Source organism: Muscardinus avellanarius (genome assembly GCF_963383645.1).
Source record: "Muscardinus avellanarius genome assembly, chromosome: 7".
In the NCBI taxonomy this organism is placed as follows: domain Eukaryota; kingdom Metazoa; phylum Chordata; class Mammalia; order Rodentia; family Gliridae; genus Muscardinus; species Muscardinus avellanarius.
In genome coordinates this window covers 82,818,759-82,837,880 of record NC_137793.1, presented here as the reverse complement: position 1 = coordinate 82,837,880, position 19,122 = coordinate 82,818,759, and the positions used below count along the sequence as shown (strand labels likewise).

At 38.7% G+C, this 19,122-nt stretch overlaps 1 protein-coding gene across 1 annotated transcript in view; it reads left to right on the top strand.

Annotated features, from left to right (window-relative positions):
• Positions 1-3,581: 3,581 nt before the first annotated feature.
• CR2 (complement C3d receptor 2) overlaps positions 3,582-19,122 on the top strand; it is a gene marked incomplete at both ends in the record, with an annotated part of 30,030 nt that continues 14,489 nt past the window's right edge. Inside the window, 10 exon segments of the mRNA XM_080698719.1 lie at positions 3,582-3,639; positions 9,718-9,897; positions 11,244-11,343; positions 11,990-12,075; positions 12,604-13,002; positions 15,395-15,571; positions 15,669-15,771; positions 16,386-16,471; positions 17,341-17,383; positions 17,452-17,933. Coding sequence (XP_080554845.1) covers positions 3,582-3,639; positions 9,718-9,897; positions 11,244-11,343; positions 11,990-12,075; positions 12,604-13,002; positions 15,395-15,571; positions 15,669-15,771; positions 16,386-16,471; positions 17,341-17,383; positions 17,452-17,933 — 1,714 coding nt within the window.

The window sequence follows — 19,122 nt, the reverse complement described above, 5'->3', positions numbered from 1 at the left end:
GCACATTAATTAATGAGACTCTGAGAAAGCAGTCACTCTGATACATCCCTAGTAGGAATGGAAATTGCTGCAACTCTTATAGAAGACATTTAATATTATCTTAAAAATTACATGTTTTTACCATTTGACCTAGCAAACCTACTTCTGTCCATTTGAACCAGAGATACACTTACAGCAACAAAAAAATAAATAAATACGCACAAGGTCATTCTTTGCCTAGATTCCCAATACTTGGAATGATCCACGTATTGACCAGTAACCTCAGGTGTAGTTGGGGATATTGGACAAAATAATGGGTCATTAGAAGTGCCAGTAGGCGCTGCGTAATTTTTTTGAAAAGGGTGTGGTGTGATAAACAAGTATATTGGGAACCTATGACTTACAGCATTAAAAACAGCCAGGATGTCTATACACGGGGAAATGGCTTAATAAACTCTGGTCTAGCCATACAGTGGAGTAGCATGCAACAGTAAAAATGAGAAAGGCATATCTTCGAATGCATATGAAGTGAATTCAGCATTTTTGTTAAGTGAAAAAGGCAAACTGTTATACCAGAAAGAAGAAGAAATAAGACAAATGGTATCTGATAATTTGGTCAAGAATAAAGACATATAAACAAGAAACTACTAAAATAGAGCACCTGTAAGATATGGGTAGAAATAGATGTAATGGGACAAGTAATATTTCTATGGTCATATCTTTTTTTTTTTACTTGGTACTGGGGATTGAACCCAGGGAAGTCTACCCTTGAGGTACAATTCAAGCCCCCCTCCTTTTTTTGGTGGTACTGGGGTTCCTGGAAACCCTTCTACCTCCGGGATATACTCCCAGACACTTATTCACATTTTTTTATATTTTTATTTGGAAACAGGGTCTCCTAAGCCAGCGCGCTGGCTGGCTTCGAACCTGCACGATCCTCCTGTCTCCACCTCCCAAGCGCGGGGATTACAAGCATGTGCCACCATGCCTGGCTGCAATTCAAGCCGTTTTTATGTTTTATTTTGAAACAGGGTCAGGCTAAGTTGCTGAGGCTGGTCTTGAACCTATGACCCTCCTGTCTCGGCTTCCCAAGTACTGAGATTACAGTGTGCACCACCACACCGAGCTGACAAAGCTTTTCTTTAAATAGAATGTCAAGTAATGAATTTGGAAGTAATGACTGAATTAGAAAGAATAAAACTAGGCAACTATAATAGTAAAAATCGATTCAAGCAAGAGTCACTAATGGGTGCTAAAATACTGAGTGAAAATTTGATGAAAACGTGAGGTAGTTACATAGTTTAAAAAAAAATATGTCTCCATAAAGTACTTTTCCATTGCAAAGGAAAGAATAGTAATTTTATGCTAGAGAAACCTGGCAGACACCACCTTAACTAGGTCATCAAAGTTACTGCCACCAGTCATCCGGCCAATATACAACAGGCATCTCCTGATAGGGATACAACATTCCTTCTCTGATATTCCTGCTGCAAATGCGTAACCTGAATCGAATCACAAAGAAATGATTCACAAATTGAGCAGTGTGGTAGCCAGCCCGCATTGTGGTTCCCAACGATCCCGCATCCTAACTAGTCCATCCATGCATAGTGCCCTCCCACACTGGTCTGTGTAATCAATAGTATATTCCAGGCATAACACACTGTGACTTCTGAGGATAGGTCATAAAAGACATTCTGGCTCCTGCACTTCTTGGTCTGGGAGACGCTAGCCGCCAGATGGGGAGAAGACTCAACGCTTCCCAGCCAGAAGCCATGGGAGTGAAAGAGACATCTTCCAAGCTGCTCTCCTGGTTCCAGTCAACTCTTTAGACTGCTGCAGGTCCTGCTGACATCTTGACTGCAATCTCAGGAGACCCCACGCCTACCTAAGCTGCTCTTAAACTTTTAACCACAGAGACTGTGGGAGATACCAAGCGTTATTTGTGGCTGTCACCACTGAATTTAGGGTAATTTGTTACTATGCAGTAGGGATGTGTGTGTGTGTGTGTGTGTGCGCGCCTTACTAGGGATGGAGCCCAGGGGCATTCCACCTCTGAGCTATATCCTCAGCCCTATTTTTTATTCTTAATTTTGAAACAGGGTCTCACTAAATAGCTGAGGCTGGCCGCGAACCTGTGATCCTCCTGTCTCAGCCTCCTACATACTAGGATTACTAGTGTGTGTCGCCATGTCCAGAGCAATAGACTGATTTAAGTCATTCTGCAAAAATATTACTGTATACTCCTCAAAGATGTCAAGGTTATGAAAGACAACTACAAAAACAAACCAGATTAAAGGAGAAAATAAGACACGATGACCAAATTCAAGATATGAACCTGGAATGTTCTTGGACCAGGAGAAAAAGGTTAGTTTTTGTTTTGTTGTTGTTTTGGTATAACAAGAATATTGAGATGACTGTCAAAATGTAGATGCAGTGAGTAGATTATACAATAAAATTGCACCAATGCTAATGTCTTGTTTTTGATCGATGGGCTATAGTTATGGAAGAGATTGTCCTTAGTTTTAGGAAATACACACTAAAGTATTTAGAGAAGGGATAAATTCCTGTAACTTATCTCAAAAGGTTCCAAAGTACTTGCAAATGTACAATCACATATACATCCATTTAGAGAGAGCATGATAAATAAGATATAGTAAAATGTTAACATTTAGAGAATTAGAGTGAAAGGTATATGGGAAGCCAGATATTTGCCCATGCCTGTAATCCCAATACTTGGGAGGCTGAGACTGGAGGATCATAGGTTCAAGGCCAGCCCGAGTAACTTAGTGAGACCCTGTTTCAAAATAAACAATAAAATAGGTCTGAGAGCATACATAGCTCAGAGCTAGAATGTCTCTGGGTTCAATCTCAGTACCCCCCTACACACACACACATACGGGATATAAGGGAAATATTTGTGTTGTTCATAGAAATTTTCTGTAGAAATTGCTGCAAAGTAAAGGAACATAATAGCAAAGGTGGCTGCTGTTCCTAAATTTTCTAGATAAAGTTAAACTGCTTCCCCCTTCAAACTGAAGGCTGAATCTATTAATATTTTTTTCAAATGAATTTAATAGATCCAAACCAGAGTTTTAAGGAAGAATAAAATAGCATACAAGCATTGTAGATTTGTGTGAATACTATGTTGTGAAACTTTGGTCTCGGTTCTAAAAAGAGAAAAAGGCTGGGTTGCAGAATTATAAGAGGAGGAGGAGCGGGGCGGGGGGGGGGGGAGAAGGAGGAGGGGGGGGAGGTGGAGGAGGGGGGAGGGGGAGGAGGAGGAGGAGGAGGAAAGAAAGAAAGAAAGAAAGAAAGAAAGAAAGAAAGAAAGTAAGTTGGCAAGCCTCTGCACTGAGAAGCAGTCCCAGCCAAGTAGTCAGGCCCTCCCGCCCCTCCCCACCCCTGGCATCCTCATAGGGCTCCTCGCCTTCCTCCCAGGCCACCTGCAGGTGTGGGTCGAATCTTGCACGTGGTGCCAGACTCTATTTAAGGGCCCGCCTCCCGAGCCCCGCAGCTGCCTGCTGCCCCAGCCTGGCCTCCCGGAGCTGCCGGAGGCTCCCGGGTCTCGGAACGCACCCCGCCGCTGGGGCCGCCGCCGTGGCATGGGCGCCGCGGGCTCCCTCTGGGTTGTCTTGACTCTCCTCGCGCCTGGGGTCCTTGGTGAGCTGGGAGGAGGGGCACGGAGGTAGGGACGCGTCTGGGGTAGGGATAGCCTGTGCGCCACCGTGCAAAGCAGGGAGCAAAAAAGTGGGAAAGTGGTGGCAGTGCGGGACGTTTGCCTGTCGCCGCTGGCTTTAGGGACCCCCGAGATCTCCCAGCGTTGAACGTCCTCGCTCTGTTTTGGGAGCTCACGGTCAGCACCCGAGGCTGAGCCACAGAGGGCGCTGTCGGATATACCTGGTGAACCCGGGTCCGCTCCCTCTCTCCCGCTAGGATTCAGCAGGTGCTCCTAGCTCTGCCCCAACCTACCCAGCCGGTGCGCACGCACCGCAGTGCACACGTGTTTCTGTACACACTGAATTCCTCTCCTGCCCAGTAAAGGCACCAGAGTTCCTTTTCCTAAATAAGAAAAATATCTGGTTTTGAGCATGGTTCTCAGATATTTTTTGGAACTTTGTTAAGATACTGGTAAACGAGCCTGGCGTGGTGGCGCACGCTTGTAATCCCAGTACTTGGGAGGCTGAGACAAGAGGATCGCAGGTTCGAAGCCAGCCTCAGCTACTTAGTGAGGCCTTCAGCAATTTAGTGAGACTGTGTTTCAAAATAAAGGAAAAGAAGGGGTTGGGAGTGTAGCTTGGAGGTAGAATGCCTTTGGGTTCTATACCCAGTACCACAAAAAAATAAAAAAGATTCTTACTGATAAATATCTGGAGTTACTTTAAAAAGCTGAAATATGAATTAATCTCAAAGGTTTCTTTGTGTTATTGCCTTTGTAATGGTGTGAGCTTCCAGAAGTTCATTTTTATCATAACTTTGTTTCCAGATTGGTGTGATTTTAAAGTATCATAATTTGTTCTGATTAGAGTCTTTCTCATTATCCAAGGTACAATGAAACCCCAATTTATAAGGTAGTTGCCGTATGCAGACCTCAATAACTGGGTGACTTTTGGCAAGTGTTTAGTGCCCTGATCCTCAATTTCTTATCTGTAAAGAAGTCAGCAATATGCTGCCCTACTGCTCACTGAGTTGCCCTGAGTGTCAGATGAAATTAGACAAACGGAACTTAGATGCTGGTTGGTACTATAAATGTCAGTTGTCTGCTGTGTGGACCTGTTTTATGCTGTTGGCATGTGAGTGGTCACTCTTGGCTTGCAGGGTCTCACTAGGTTGCAGAGGGCCTCACTAAGTGGCTGAGGCTGGCCACAACCCTTGATCCTTCCTTCTCAGCCTCCCAAGTACTGGGATTACAAGCATGCACCACCACGCCTGGTTTAGCAATTCTACTTATAAATTATATTTCAAACACATCCACTTCTCACTATCTTCCTTTGGTTCAAGCCTCCTTTTCTGCCCTGGACTGCTTTTTCTACTTCTAAAAGTAGCAGGATTGCAGTGCACTATTCACCCAGAATATTCTTCTAAGAGGGCGAATGAAAACACGTGACTCTCTGGTGTGAAACCTCCCAGTGACGTCTACTCAGGGTAACATCCAAAATGTCTTACTGTGGCCTAACCAGCCCTCTGTGGTAGATCCTGTTGACCTCTCTAACTCACCAGTCCAAACCTGTTTTGTTCACTACATTTTAGCCACATTTGCCTCCTGTGGAGTCCTAAAGCACACAAAATCTATTCCTGCTCCTTGGGCTTCTGCCCCACATGCTTTGACCCAGTGCTCTGCTTGGCTGGCTCCTTCTAATTCTTCAGTCACCTCTGGACTGTCTCTTCTTCATAGGCCTCCCTTCCCCAGCACACAGGGTAATGTATGCCACTATGTCCCTTCCTCCTTCAGGTACATTGCATTTTGACACCTTATTATTTCCTTTACAGACCATCTTGTATTTTGGTGTTTATTTATGACCTATCTCCTTCTATTAGAATATAGTTAATGAGGGTGGCAACATTATCTCTAAAGTTCACTGATGAAATCTCCCATGCTTAGGTCTGAAACTTGGTTGATAGGCATAGCTATTAAGAAATTATTCAGCAAATAATCAGGAAACTCAGTATTAAGGTATTTGATCATGATGATAACTCAATTCTCAATGATAACTTTCCCTCCTATCTGCTTTTTTACAAACCTTGTGGTTTTATTTTTATTATGCTACATATATATCCTTCATTTGTTTCAAATGGATTTCTAAGTCATATATGATAAAGTGTATCCTTGTTCTCTGGAAACTACTTTGCCTTGGTAGTTTTCAATATGGTTTGAGGGACATGTGGACAAATGTGTGTGAATGTCTTACCACTTCTCTTATCTTAGAGGTAGCCATGATTTACTCTGACCTTTACTCCTGATTGTAGAAAAAGATGAAGAGGATATAATGACCCTGGGGAAAATTCATATTACTTTATGGTTCATAGACTAAACTTCCCTTTTCTGATTGTAAGAGAAATTCACCTCTGGAAATTCTATCTTGTGACCTGAGAGTTTGGCAATTTCATTATTAATAAAGACCATTGTCCCCAGGGAAAGAGTCCCCAAGTCTCCTTATTAGGGATGAGACTTTTCCATTATTTCTCATCTGGAAAGCGAGATCTGTCTCCTTTTACAGTAGAAAGTCATGTTATAAACTACCCTCTGCTTTTGCTATTTCTGTATCGGGTTCATCTGAGTCTATATTATTGCTTCTGATTAAATCTTACAGGTTTAAATGGATTTTACAGCTTGTGGAAGATAATTTGTAAAGTTCTAATTTACATTTTATAACTGCATTTTAATACACTGAATTAAAATAACTGGTACAAAGAGCATTGAGTCATGAAATTTGTCTTCATTGCAGTCAAACTGTCATTTTCCCTATAATTCTTACTTTTCACACAGAGTGCGCACTTGTAGATGTTGATGATGGAAACCAAAGGCATTGAGGAGATCAGTGAAAGGAGGATCAACAGTAAAATCCGGGTCCCAACAGTGGGTTATTCTTAGATTCTCCAATAGAAGCATAGAGCCACAGAAAAGATGGATCTGGCTGTAACCTTGGGACTTTTACCTTTACTGGTCTCAGACTTATTTTTAAAGAGGAGACTTATAAACATGGGTATGAATGTATCACTATAGTATGCTGACTTTTGGATTCTGAGTGGTATAACTTGGTCATATGTTCTATTCCTAATCTTTGAAGAAATCTCCATCCTGATCTCCATAGTGGTTGTACTAATCTACCATCCCACCAGCACTGTATAAGTGTTCCTTTCCCCCTGCATCCTCACCAGCATTTATTATCTTTTTAATTCTTAATATTGGCATTCTACTTAGAGTGAGATGAAATCTCAAGTAGTTTTGATTTTCATTTCCCTGATTGCTAAAGATTTGCCAGCCATTCATATTTCTTCTTTTAAGAAATGTCTTTAGTGGTTCATCTGCTCATTTGTTGACTAGGAGTTCTTTGTGGGTTTGTTTTTTAGTAATTTATATATATTCTGGATATTAATTCTCTGTCAGAAAGGTCACTGGCAGTGATTTTCTTCCATCCTATGCTTCTTTCTTTATGATCTTTTTTTATTTTGTTTTGGTTTGGTTTTGCTGTGCGCTTTTTAATTTGATGATGTTCTGTTTATTAATTCTTGGCTTTATTCTCCAAGCTTAGGGATTTTACTGATGAAGATAATGCTTGCATACATGTTTAGGAGTGTTAACCCTATTTTTTTTTTAGCAGTTTCCAGTCTATTATAATTTCTAGGTCTTTGATCCACTTGTATTTGACTTTTGTGCAAGGTGAGAAACAGAAATCTGTTTTTATTCTTCTACATGCAGATATGCAGTTTTCCTGGCAACCTTTGTTTAAAAGTCTTGTCTTTTCTCCAATGTGTGTTTATGGTACCTTTGCCAGGTATCTGTTTGGGTGTGTCTGTGTGTATTCTATTCTATTCCAGTGAGCTACTTCTCTGTTTTTATGCCAGTACCATGGCATTTTGTTCCTACAGTTCTGTAATATGATCTGAAGTCAGGAATTGTGATGCCTCTAGCATTGCTCCTGTTGTTCAGAATTGCTTTGTTTAAAGCAACACAATTCACAATAGGCAAGTTATGGAACCAACCCAGGTGTCTGCCAAAAGATAAATGGAGGAAGAAAATGTAGTATATGGAGTTTTACTCCATGGAACACAATGGAGATTTACCCAGCTGTAAAGAGAACAAAATTATTTTATGTGCAAGAAAATGGATGGAATTGGAAAAGACCATGCTGAGTGGAATAAGCCAGATCCAGAAAATCAAGGGTCATATTTTTTTTCTTTCATACATGAAAGCTAGAGAGAGAAAAAGGGGAAAAAAATGGAGACCTCATGAAAGTAGTAGAGAGGCTACTAAAGTAGAGAAAGGGCTGGGGAAGGGAGGAGAGAGAATAAAAGTGAAGTACTGGGAGATAAAATTGATGCTCTGCATATGTGTGAATATATCCCAATAGATTTCACCATTATGTAAAATTACACCAGGAAAACTTTTTGGAAAAAGAGATTTATAGTTTTAATATTCAAAAACTCATCTGTTCTTGGAGGACTTCATTGCTAGGTACTTTTTTTGTATGAATTACCATCTGATCTGAAAGAATGAATTTCTTGTTCTCTGCATATAAATTTTGGGAGTGGAAACAAACTCTTTCTCTTACCTAGAAAAGTGACTTTGCTAGGGACAGCTTCAAATGTATGGTTGAGCTTCACACTCATTCCTAGAATTACATTTTCACACTCATTTCCCAGCATAACACTTCATTATTATTATTTTAAATCATAGAAAACTGTCTTAATATGACTAGTTCCTTTCCTATAGTACTCATCAGAAAGTATTTAGTAAACTTTCTGAGGGTTACATTATAGAGAGAATAAAATAATTTAAAAAATAAACATATTTCTTGTCTAGGCTTTAAAGTTTCAATGATTGAGATGATTATCTAAATTCATTAAGATAACTTTAAAGGATTGTACACGTGTCAAGCTTTTACAAGATATCTGATGTTCTGTAGTTTCCCAGTGCTACCTCCCCAAAGTTTTAACTTATTAAATTTTTGCTTTTAAAGTTCTAGCTCGGCCAGGTGTGGTGGCGCACGCTCGTAATCCCTGCATTTGGGAGGCGGAGACAGGAGGATTGTGCAGGTTCGAAGCCAGCTAAGAGACCCTGTTTCCAAATAAAAATATATTAAAAAAATAGGTCTGGGAGTGTAGCCCGGAGGTAGAAGGGTTTCCAGGAACCCCAGTACCACCAAAAAAAAAAAAAAAGAAAAATGTTCTACCTCTTAAGTATAAAAACTAGGGGGTTTGGTTTTGCAGTTTGTGTGTGTATATGGTGTGTGTGCGTGCGTGTGTGTGTGTGTGTTCCAGACTCACTAAAGGGTATACATTAACTGTGCAGATTTTTCTGCACCAATTTTTTCAACTCAGTAAAGATGGGAAAAAAAATATTGATGGACCCTCCCCCTTCCAAAAAAACATCAAAACGTCTGTATTCATCCTTCAAGGCTCTTGCCACTCGCCTTTTCTATTTATAGCCAAGCACTAACCTCACCAGGAAATAAACAAACAAATAACAATTAAAAACCCACTGGTTGTTACTTATAAGGTTGTGAAAAGATAGGACAACCTCAGATTTAGTCCATAATTTTTTGTAAGTTTTTACTCCAGCTCCTCCTCTGAAACCTATCCTAAAAATTCTTTGAACCTCTGAGTTTATTTTTCTGTGCACGCATCCGTACTACAATGATATGTAAGCTTCATCCCAAACAATATTCACCTCTTACCCAATTCTAACTAACTTGTGTGCTTGTGTGTGTGTGTGTGTGTGTGTGAGAGAGAGAGAGAGAGAGAGAGAGAGAGAGAGAGAGAGAGAGAGAGAGAGAGAGAGAGAGAGAGACTGGGAATTGAACCAGTAATCTACATCCCTTTTTTAGTTTTGAAACAAGATCTCACAAGTCATCCAGGCTTGCCTCCAACTTGTGATCCCCCTGACTCAGCCTCGCAAGTTCTGAAATTACAAGTGTGTACCACCACACCCCAGTTGTTAGGATAATGGGCAACAAAATGAAAGCAGAGGAGACATTTTAGCCTTACTTAGTTTTGATATGACTGTGGTTCTGTCTCTAGGTCAGTGTAAATTCCTGCCAAAGTATTCTTTTGCTAAGCCTAATACTGAAAGTGAACAGTCTGAGTTTGCTGTTGGGACATCTTGGGAATACAAATGTCTTCCTGGGTATAACAAGAAGTCATTCTTTGTCATCTGCCTAGAGAATTCCAAGTGGTCAGATGCTCAGCAGTTCTGTAAACGTGAGTAATCCTGTCATAAAGGAATCCTTAGGTCTATTGCAGGATCTATATGGCATATCCTGTTATTTTTCAGATAAAAGACCACTAAATTAGTCTTTCATGAAAAATGAAGGCAGCTTCTGGCATCTCCATGCTTACTTTTATTCCTAAAGATAATGAGTATTGGAGTTAGGTCATCACTACTGGCCACCCTATTATTAATTCTGTCATTCCCATGACTTGGTTCTATGATTTCTATACTCTAGTAGAGTGAGGTTAGAAGTTAGTATACAAGGAATATTAGTTTTGATTTTTTTACTCCATTCAACTAAAAATATATTTGAGTAGCTAGTAGATATGAAGCACTAGGCTAAAAACTAGGGCTTAGAAAAGACAAAAAAATTAAACTGATAGATTTTGCCTTTAAAGAATTCCTACATTAGTTGTAAAGACTGACTCTTAAATATTTACTGTACCGTGATATCATTTATATATAAAGACAAAGTCCTATGAGATTGTAAAGAAGAAAATAGTCAATGCTCTCTGAGAGAATTAGGGAAATATAGGCCTTCTGAGCAGAGGATGTTTTTGCATCTGCAAAAATGTAAAGGTATGAGGAAAGAACATGATGTCTTTGGAAAAAATGGAAAAAAAAGTGAAAATATAGAAAAAATGCAGCACAGGGAATGTTGTGAGTGGTAGTTGATTAAGTAAATTGATGCTTAATCATGAAAGGTCATGTAGATTTTTCCTTTAAGCGATGGTAAGCCACTATAGGTTTTTAAATGTGTAGAGTGGCATGACCATATTTGTGCTTTTAAAAGAGAATAGGTGGAGTGCTATGAAAATATACCAGGCCAAGGGAAACCAGAGTCAGAAAGGTAAATTATGTCACTCTATAGTATAATGGGACACTGTCACAGTATAAAAATAGTTGGTTTAGAAAGATATTTCTGGAGCTCAGCCACTAAAATTTTCTGATTAATCCAGGAACAATCAAGAAGCAAAGAGTGAGTTATAGGAAGAAAACAATGACTAACAGGCTTTTTTTTAATCCAAGAGACTTGAAAGTTAATGTTATCAACTAATAGAAGGTACAATGAAGGATTAGAGATTTTAAGTTATAATTAACCACAAAGTTTACACCCATGCTCAGAAATACAGACCACATATTTTAAACTAATGGTGCTCCAGAGCTGACTATTCCTTTGGAGTTACAGTTTTTGTAAATGTCAAAAATATTTTAATAGACAAAAGTAGTATCATCAGCTAATCTAGTCAGATTAAGATTTAATACAAAAGACAAAAAAAATCTCCTGACTCCTAGCCCCAAATCCCTTTTTTGTTTTATTTTGTTTTCTTTATAGGTAAATCATGTATGAATCCTAAAGAACTCCTCCATGGCTCTGTGCTTATACCCATGGGTTTTGAGTTTGGTTCAACAATTACATATTCTTGTGATAAAGGGTGAGTTCACAGTAGACATCTTCAAAGTTCATAGATACCAATAGTTATTGGAACTAGAAACCATCAGTCCTTCAAAAGAGACCTGAGTCATTGCCACCTATCCTTTAATATATGTAAAGTAAAAGGAATCATCTCTTTGACCCTCTCCAGAATCAGCTCTGTAGGATCATCCACTAGAGAGGATACTTAGACAGAAAGACATTGGGGTTGCACATTTTAAATGTTAAGTTTCCAGCCGGGCGTGGTGGCACACGCTTGTAATCCCCACGCTTGGGAGGCTGAGACAGGAGGATCACACAGGTTCGAAGCCAGCCTCAGCTACTTAGTGAGGCTCTCAGCAACTTAGTGAGACCCTGTTTCCAAATAAAATATAAAAAAGGTCTGGGAGTATAGCCCAGAGGTAGAAAGCCTCTGGGTTCCACCCCCAGCACCACCAAAAAAAAAAAAAAAAAAAAGTTAAATTTCCAGGGCTTATGGATTAGAAAGTCACGTTTCCTTTGGCTTTAGATTGTTGAATCTTTTGTATGAGTCCTCAATATACCACCACTACCTGTCATACGTGATAGTCTATATTTTCACATTGTTTCAGTAGATAAAGAACTAGGTTTTTCTAGCTGGAGATGATCACTCATCTCTTTATCTTTAGATATCGACTCATTGGTGACTCATCTGCTACATGTATAGTCTCAGACAATTCTGTAATCTGGGATAAGGACATGCCTATCTGTGAATGTGAGTAAGCAATCTCTTTACAGCACGCTGTTTAATTCCTTATATCTCCTTCTATAGGGAAACAAGGCATCTATACATCAAAATGAGTACATGGGAGGGTGGCACTTGGTTTGGGAAGTTCTAGGCAAAGAGCTGTGATAGTTTTCCTTCACGGCTCCTAATCCCTATACTTTCTTTTGGTTACTGTTCTTTAATAATCCTATTTTATAGTAAATGAATTCTTAAATATAAATTATACCATGTGATTATACATTATTTTGTGGAAAAAAAGTAGGCCACCGTAGGTGCCTCTCAGTACAGTTTATCTGTAGTCTGGAATGTGACCAGCACGTCGTTCTTTTAAATTTTCACCAAGCAGTTCCATGCATCTTCCTACTTGGCTACTTGTTATTTTGAATCATCTTTTCAATTTGACAGTGCATAAGTTGTAGACTGAGTTGAAGCTCAGTTTATGAGAATGAAGACAAGATTCTCAGAAAGTATAACATCAGAATGCCTTTTCTCTTTTCTTATCTACACCTCAAAAAGCTATTCCATGCAAGTCACCCCCAGCCATCTCCAATGGGGACTTCTATAGCAGCAATAGCGACACCTTTTTCTATGGAATGGTGGTAACTTATCATTGCAATGTTGGACGGAGTGGGGAAAAGCTGTTTGTTCTCATTGGTGAAGAGTCAATATATTGCACCAGTAAAGACAATCGAGTTGGCATCTGGAGCAGCCCACCCCCTCAGTGTATTCCTCTAGTGAAGTGCCCATTTCCAGAAGTTGAGAATGGAATTATGCAATCTGGATTTAGACACTCATTTTCCTTAAATGATACCGTGATGTTTACATGTAAACCTGGCTTTACCATGAAAGGCAACAACATAGTTTGGTGTCAACCAAATGGCAAATGGAATCCCCCACTGCCAACATGCTTCACAGGTAAGTTGGACCAAAATGTTGGGTAACTGGAAGTAGAATTAGGATTTTGACAGAAGAGATGCATGATAACTATAGAAAAGTAGGAAGAAGATAGCATATAACTAGGCTTCCTGATTAAGAAAGTTGAGGGTAAACTTTTGAAGCAATATTAACTGCTGAAGGGGTAGGATATTTTATTATATTCCAGGACAGTACTAGAGAAAATATTTGCAAACTCTACATCTGGCAAGTGGTTAATATCCAGAATATATGAGGAACTCAAAAAACTCAATAGAAAAACACCTCAAATAATCCATTTTAAAATGGACAATATCCATCCCCAGCACCGCCAAAAAATAAAATAAAATAAAATGGACAATAGACATAAAGAGACATTTTTCAAAAGAAAAGATAGAAATAGCCAAAAGGTGTATGAAAATGTTTAAAATTATAAATTATCAGAAAAATGCAACTAAAAGCCATAGTAAGATATCATCTTACCCCAGTTAGAATGGCTATTACCAAAAAGGACAAAATACAATAAGTGCTGATGAGGATGAGGAAAAAGGGAACACTTATACAGAGTTGGTGGAAGTAGAGAATTAGTGCATCCATTATGGAAAACATTATACAGTTTACCCTAAAAAATAAAAAATAGCACCACCCTAATAAATCCAGCAATCCATTCCTAAGTCTGTATATATCCAAAGGAAATTAAACGAGTGTGTTGAAGAGACATCTGAACTCCCATGTTTATTGTAGCACTATTCATATTAGCCATGAAATGAAACAGCTTAAGTGTCTATCAGCTGATGAATGGACAAAGAAAATGAGATATACTTGCACAAAAGAATACCCTTTTGCCATGACAATGATAAAAGCCTGTCATTTGTGACAACCCAGATGGAATTGGAGACCATTATGTTAAGTAAAATAAGTCGAGCACAGAGAGACAAATAATGCATGGTCTCACTCATATGTAAAATCTAAAAGAAAAAAATAATAATAATCTCATAGAAGCTGAGAGTAGGATAGTGGATACCAAAGGCTGGGGAGTGTTGAAAGTAGGAGAAATGGGGAGAAATTGACCAATGGTGATAGATAGGAGAAATAAGTTCTGATGCTCTACAGCACAGTAGGATGACTTTGTATAAGGATGATGTACTCTATCTTTTTAAAAAACTGGAAGAAAGGATTTTGGAAGTTGTTACTTCAAAGAAGTGATAAATTTACTACATTTTGAATATTATACAATGTATTCATGTATCTGAGAATCATATGGCATTATATATATACATATATGTATACATATATGTATATATGTATACATACATACATATATATGTATACATATATACATATATGCATGTATATGTATACATATATATGTACAATTCTATAGCAATTAAAAACAAAAATAAAGCCGGGTGTGGTGACGCACGCGTGTAATCCCAGCATTTGGGAGGCTGGGGCGGGAGGATCGCAGTTTGCAGACAGCTTCAGCTACTTAGCGAGGCCCTCCGCAACTCAGTGAGACCCTATCTCAAAATAAAGAATAAAAAATTAGGCAGGGGGTGTAGCTCGGAGGTCAAATGCCTCTGGGTTCCATCCCCAGACCTACACACACACAAAAAAAAAAAAGAAGAAGAATTTTCAATGCAGATAATCACAACAGAGATATTTTTGTAAATGCATATATATGGTTATATTTTATCACTTATTTTGATAAACTTATTTGTTCATTGTAGTCTCACATTATAATGTAGTTCTGATGATCCGGACATACATGCACACAACATTTAAAGCTTCCCCTTTAAATAAGCATAAAATAAACTCTCAATCCTATTGGCCATGTCAATGGGAAAATTGAGCAAGGTCAGAGTTTGATTCAAAGTGCTGCAGACATTATACCTTTGTATGTTGAAAAACATGAACTTTCTAGAAGAAGCCTAGCAGTCAGATTGAGTTACCTCCTTTCTTTCCTACTCTTATGAAGCATCTAACTTTCTAAAAATCTGGCAAGACTGGAAGTCCCTTCAGTTTAGAAACATCATTAACCTTGTTTTTGGTGGTTAAAATTCTCTTATGAACATATGATTTTCCTTGGCTACAATATAGGTGAAAGGGTATCTCAGATACGTTATTTAAATGAAATGAACTTTGAATAAGTATAGTGTTACCTGACATATACCAAGATAAATAAAAGAGATGGCTGCATGGTTCATTATATCTGAAAAAAAAATAATGCATGTTAGCCCCATTCCACCTGACGCAGAGGCGTCTTGGCCTCACACAGAGGGGAGTTGACACAAGTACCTTCATCTCACCCCTCCCGGCCCCATGCTGGCTGTAAGTTGTAAAGAAAGTTCTTATTTCAGAAATAAAAGAACTTCTGGTCCTGTTCTTTTCTCAGGATGTCTACCACCTCCACCTACCCATCATGGTAATTATAGCCAAAGGGATAAGGAATTCTTTTTAACTGGACAGGAAGTATCCTACAGCTGTGAGCCTGGCTACAATCTCATTGGAACTAAACTCGTGCAGTGTACATCCTTGGGAACTTGGAGTCATGCAGCTCCCATATGTGAAGGTGCTTAAAGCTCTGTTCCATCTAAGAGGAACTCAGCTGTTCCCTGACTCTTCATGTGCCAGCCCTGTCTTTTTTTTTTTTCTTTTCTTCTTTTTAGTGAAATCATGTGACATCATTCCAAACCAACTTCTCAATGGCCGTGTGGTCACTCCTCCTAATCTCCAGCTTGGGGCAGAGGTTTCCTTTGTTTGTGATCAAGGGTGAGTGTGAGGTGATAGGGCCTGTGTTGACACCTACCCATGGCAAATCATTATAAACTATCAGCTCTATGGGTAGCTATTTTTTTTTTTTTTTACTCTCATTGAAATTTTCCTCTCCTTTTCTTTATTCTTTATGACTAAAGCCTTTCAAGTGTATGTTATATATGTGGCCAAACCCAGAAATTGTCCTTTTGTCATTTGAAAAATCAAACTATTGGGTACGGAAGTTAAAGATTCTGTTATGAAAAGTGTATAGATGATACAGGTTCAGTAAGAGAAATACTTTGAACATAAGAAACAAGGTCTTTGATATTTTCTTCTTTAGAAACTGAGGATTTTCTCTTCAAGAGGATCAAGAGAATCTTGACATTTACATGTCAAAGAGTAGAAGGAGAATTCAGAAAAAGAGTATGATTCTTAGGCTCTGTATTCCCTGTGTTTTCATCTAGTCCAAATCTATTGTATAGTGAAGTCACAAGTAACTTTGCACTTTTTCCTTAAGCCAGAAGTGCTTTAGAATACAGAGTCTATGCATCCTTGAAAGAAGTGATTGACTCCATGTAACTGAGAACCAATTTCTTCTAGTGATGTTTTGCTACCACTTGTTGTTTAAGGTTCCGGTTAAATGGCAAACCTTCTAGTCAGTGTGTCCCAGAAGGAATGACAGTAATCTGGAATAATAAATTTCCTGTCTGTGAACGTGAGTAGAAAACAAAAATGATCAAGTGTGGGTCTCGCCTCTTGACTCTGTGTTGCCATACATTTGATAAACATAACGTCTTATCCACATGTGGACTCTTTATGTTTGAAAACACAGGCCAAAAGTATTGACTTCATATTGTATTGTGGCTTATTGAAACCAAGCATAATTCTGATGTTCTGAAACAGCTGACTGTGTCTTCCTATGTCACTTTCTCTACTTTTGGAGCCAAATGGGAATTAACTGGAAGGATGAAAGTGGGCAGTTTTCTCTTTATCCTGAGACTTACCCAGGAAAGGTGTGCATATACTAGCGTAACTATTAACCACTAATATGCTTCATGCCCATGAGGACACATAAATAAAGGATATAAGATCATCATTCACAACTTCTGTTCACTTCCTATGTCTCTCTCAAAGGAATCCAGCATGGAGAGATAACAAGTGACCTGTAGTGAGTCCGTAGTACTTTTATGGCAGGACAAAATGTGGTCATGACGCCTGTGGTCCCAGCTGTGTTTGAAACAGGCACTGAATAATTACTATGTCCCAGCTATTGCTTCTGGCCTTTTCACATACATTTGTCTCACTGGGTCCTCATCACACCTCATGAAGTAGCTTGAGTTACACTACAGATTAGGAAACCGAGGCTGAGAGAGGGTACGACTTGCCTAAGGTCACACAGCTATTGAATGACAGTGGGGACTTGAAAGCAGGCTTACTGCGCCCAAATGTCATTAGGCTATGATGCCTCCCTATGTGTAATTAGCATGCCGGTAACATATTGTTTTCATGTGCTAAGTTTACCTTTTGTTTGTTATTAAAATTAAATAGAATTATTAGATACATTGTCTCATTGTTATTATTTAGTTAAGATGAGTTATATTGATGTGTTTGCTAAGGATCAAGAGAGGTAAGAATTTAAAAGCTTGGGAATAAAGAAGTAAATCATAAAAATATCTAAGTCTATTTCTGAAAAAGTGATATGATTTGTATTTGGACCTTTTATTTAAATTTTAATCTTCTTAGTGCCATGATCAGTATACCTACCTATTTCCTTTTCTACTTTTCAGGGATTTCTTGTGACCCTCCTCCTTCTATCACAAATGGCCGGACAAATTTTTATTCTCGCCCCATAAATCTTAATACTATAGTACGGTACTCTTGTTCACCTGGTTTTCGCCTTATTGGAGCAAAAGTTATTTTTTGTATAACTAAAGACCAAGTAAATGGAATCTGGGATAAAGCTGCTCCCATATGTGAACGTTTCAATAAAAATTCAATTTGCTCTGAGCCCATAGTACCAGGGGGATACTTAAGCAGAGAATCTAGACCACCGTACATACATGGTGATTCCGTGACATTTATCTGTAAAACAAACTTCACCATGAAAGGAAACAAAACTGTTTGGTGTCAAGCAAACAAAAAGTGGGGACCAACACCACTACCGACCTGTGAGAGCGGTGAGTACGGGAACAAAGTCAAAGTGATAGGCTGGGATCTTGCATTTCTGTACAAACTGTGCTGTGTATCCTCCTGAAGGAAGAACGAAATGGGTTTGTGAATGACAGGGGTGGAGGGAGGGAAAAGTTTAAAATTACAGCTTCCTGGGTTTTTTGTTTCTTTAGTTGTAGAGGCATGTAACTGTTAATCCATTAAAACACCGATTGAGCAAAGGAGTTTGAAGTATTATGTGAAACTGTAATTGAAGCTACCTAATAATTAGAAAAGTCTCCCCTAAATGGGGTTGGAGAGTACTGGGGCTGTGGGAATTGGGTGATGTAAAACTGTATTCTGGATTACTATTAAGATAAAAGGTAATGTGGGGGTCTAGTAGCACAAATATGTGCAATGGGTGTAGACTCATCTATGAACAGCTGTTAATATGGCCTGGCTCAGATGATGATCTATTCTCTGTGGCCTTGGCAAGCACGTTCGTAATCTGCTCTTTCCCCAAGTCACGTCCCGTGCCATCACATTTCAATTCAAATGCCCTTGGAGACCAGAACTACTGTAAGTTCTTAATTTCCTTCCCATTGGGTTTGGTTTATGTCATTAGTGAAATCTAACTTTTAATTTTATAATTACAGGGCTTGGCAATAATTGATAAAAATTATATCATCAAAGCTGGGTGTTTATTTTTAAAGTAAAGATTAATCTTGATAAGTTCTAAATGAATTAAAGAGCTGGTGAACCCTGAAATATTTAAAATTATCATCAATTTATCATCCATCAGTTGATTGATCAGTAGATAAATAGATAAATCATGATAGAAATCAGTCTTGGAGGAAAAAGCTCTTAGGAGCTCTTAAGAGCTCTGTTACAGGACGGAGTGGCTATGAAAGCTACTAACCTTAATCAGATTTAGGTAGATCTATATGTAATGATATGGAAATATATCATAGACATACTGTATTATTAAATACAGGGAGCAGGGCATGTAATAGTATGGGTTTCACACACAATGAATGCATGCATATTTATATTATATATATGTACATACACATATATCATTTGTTATATGACAATAAACTTTACTATTAAATGTTTGGTAGGATAACCCTCTGAAAATAATGTGCTACTTATAGAACACACAATAGGCTTAAGGAGGAATAAAAATATGTGTGAAAATGGACATTTGGGGCAATTGAA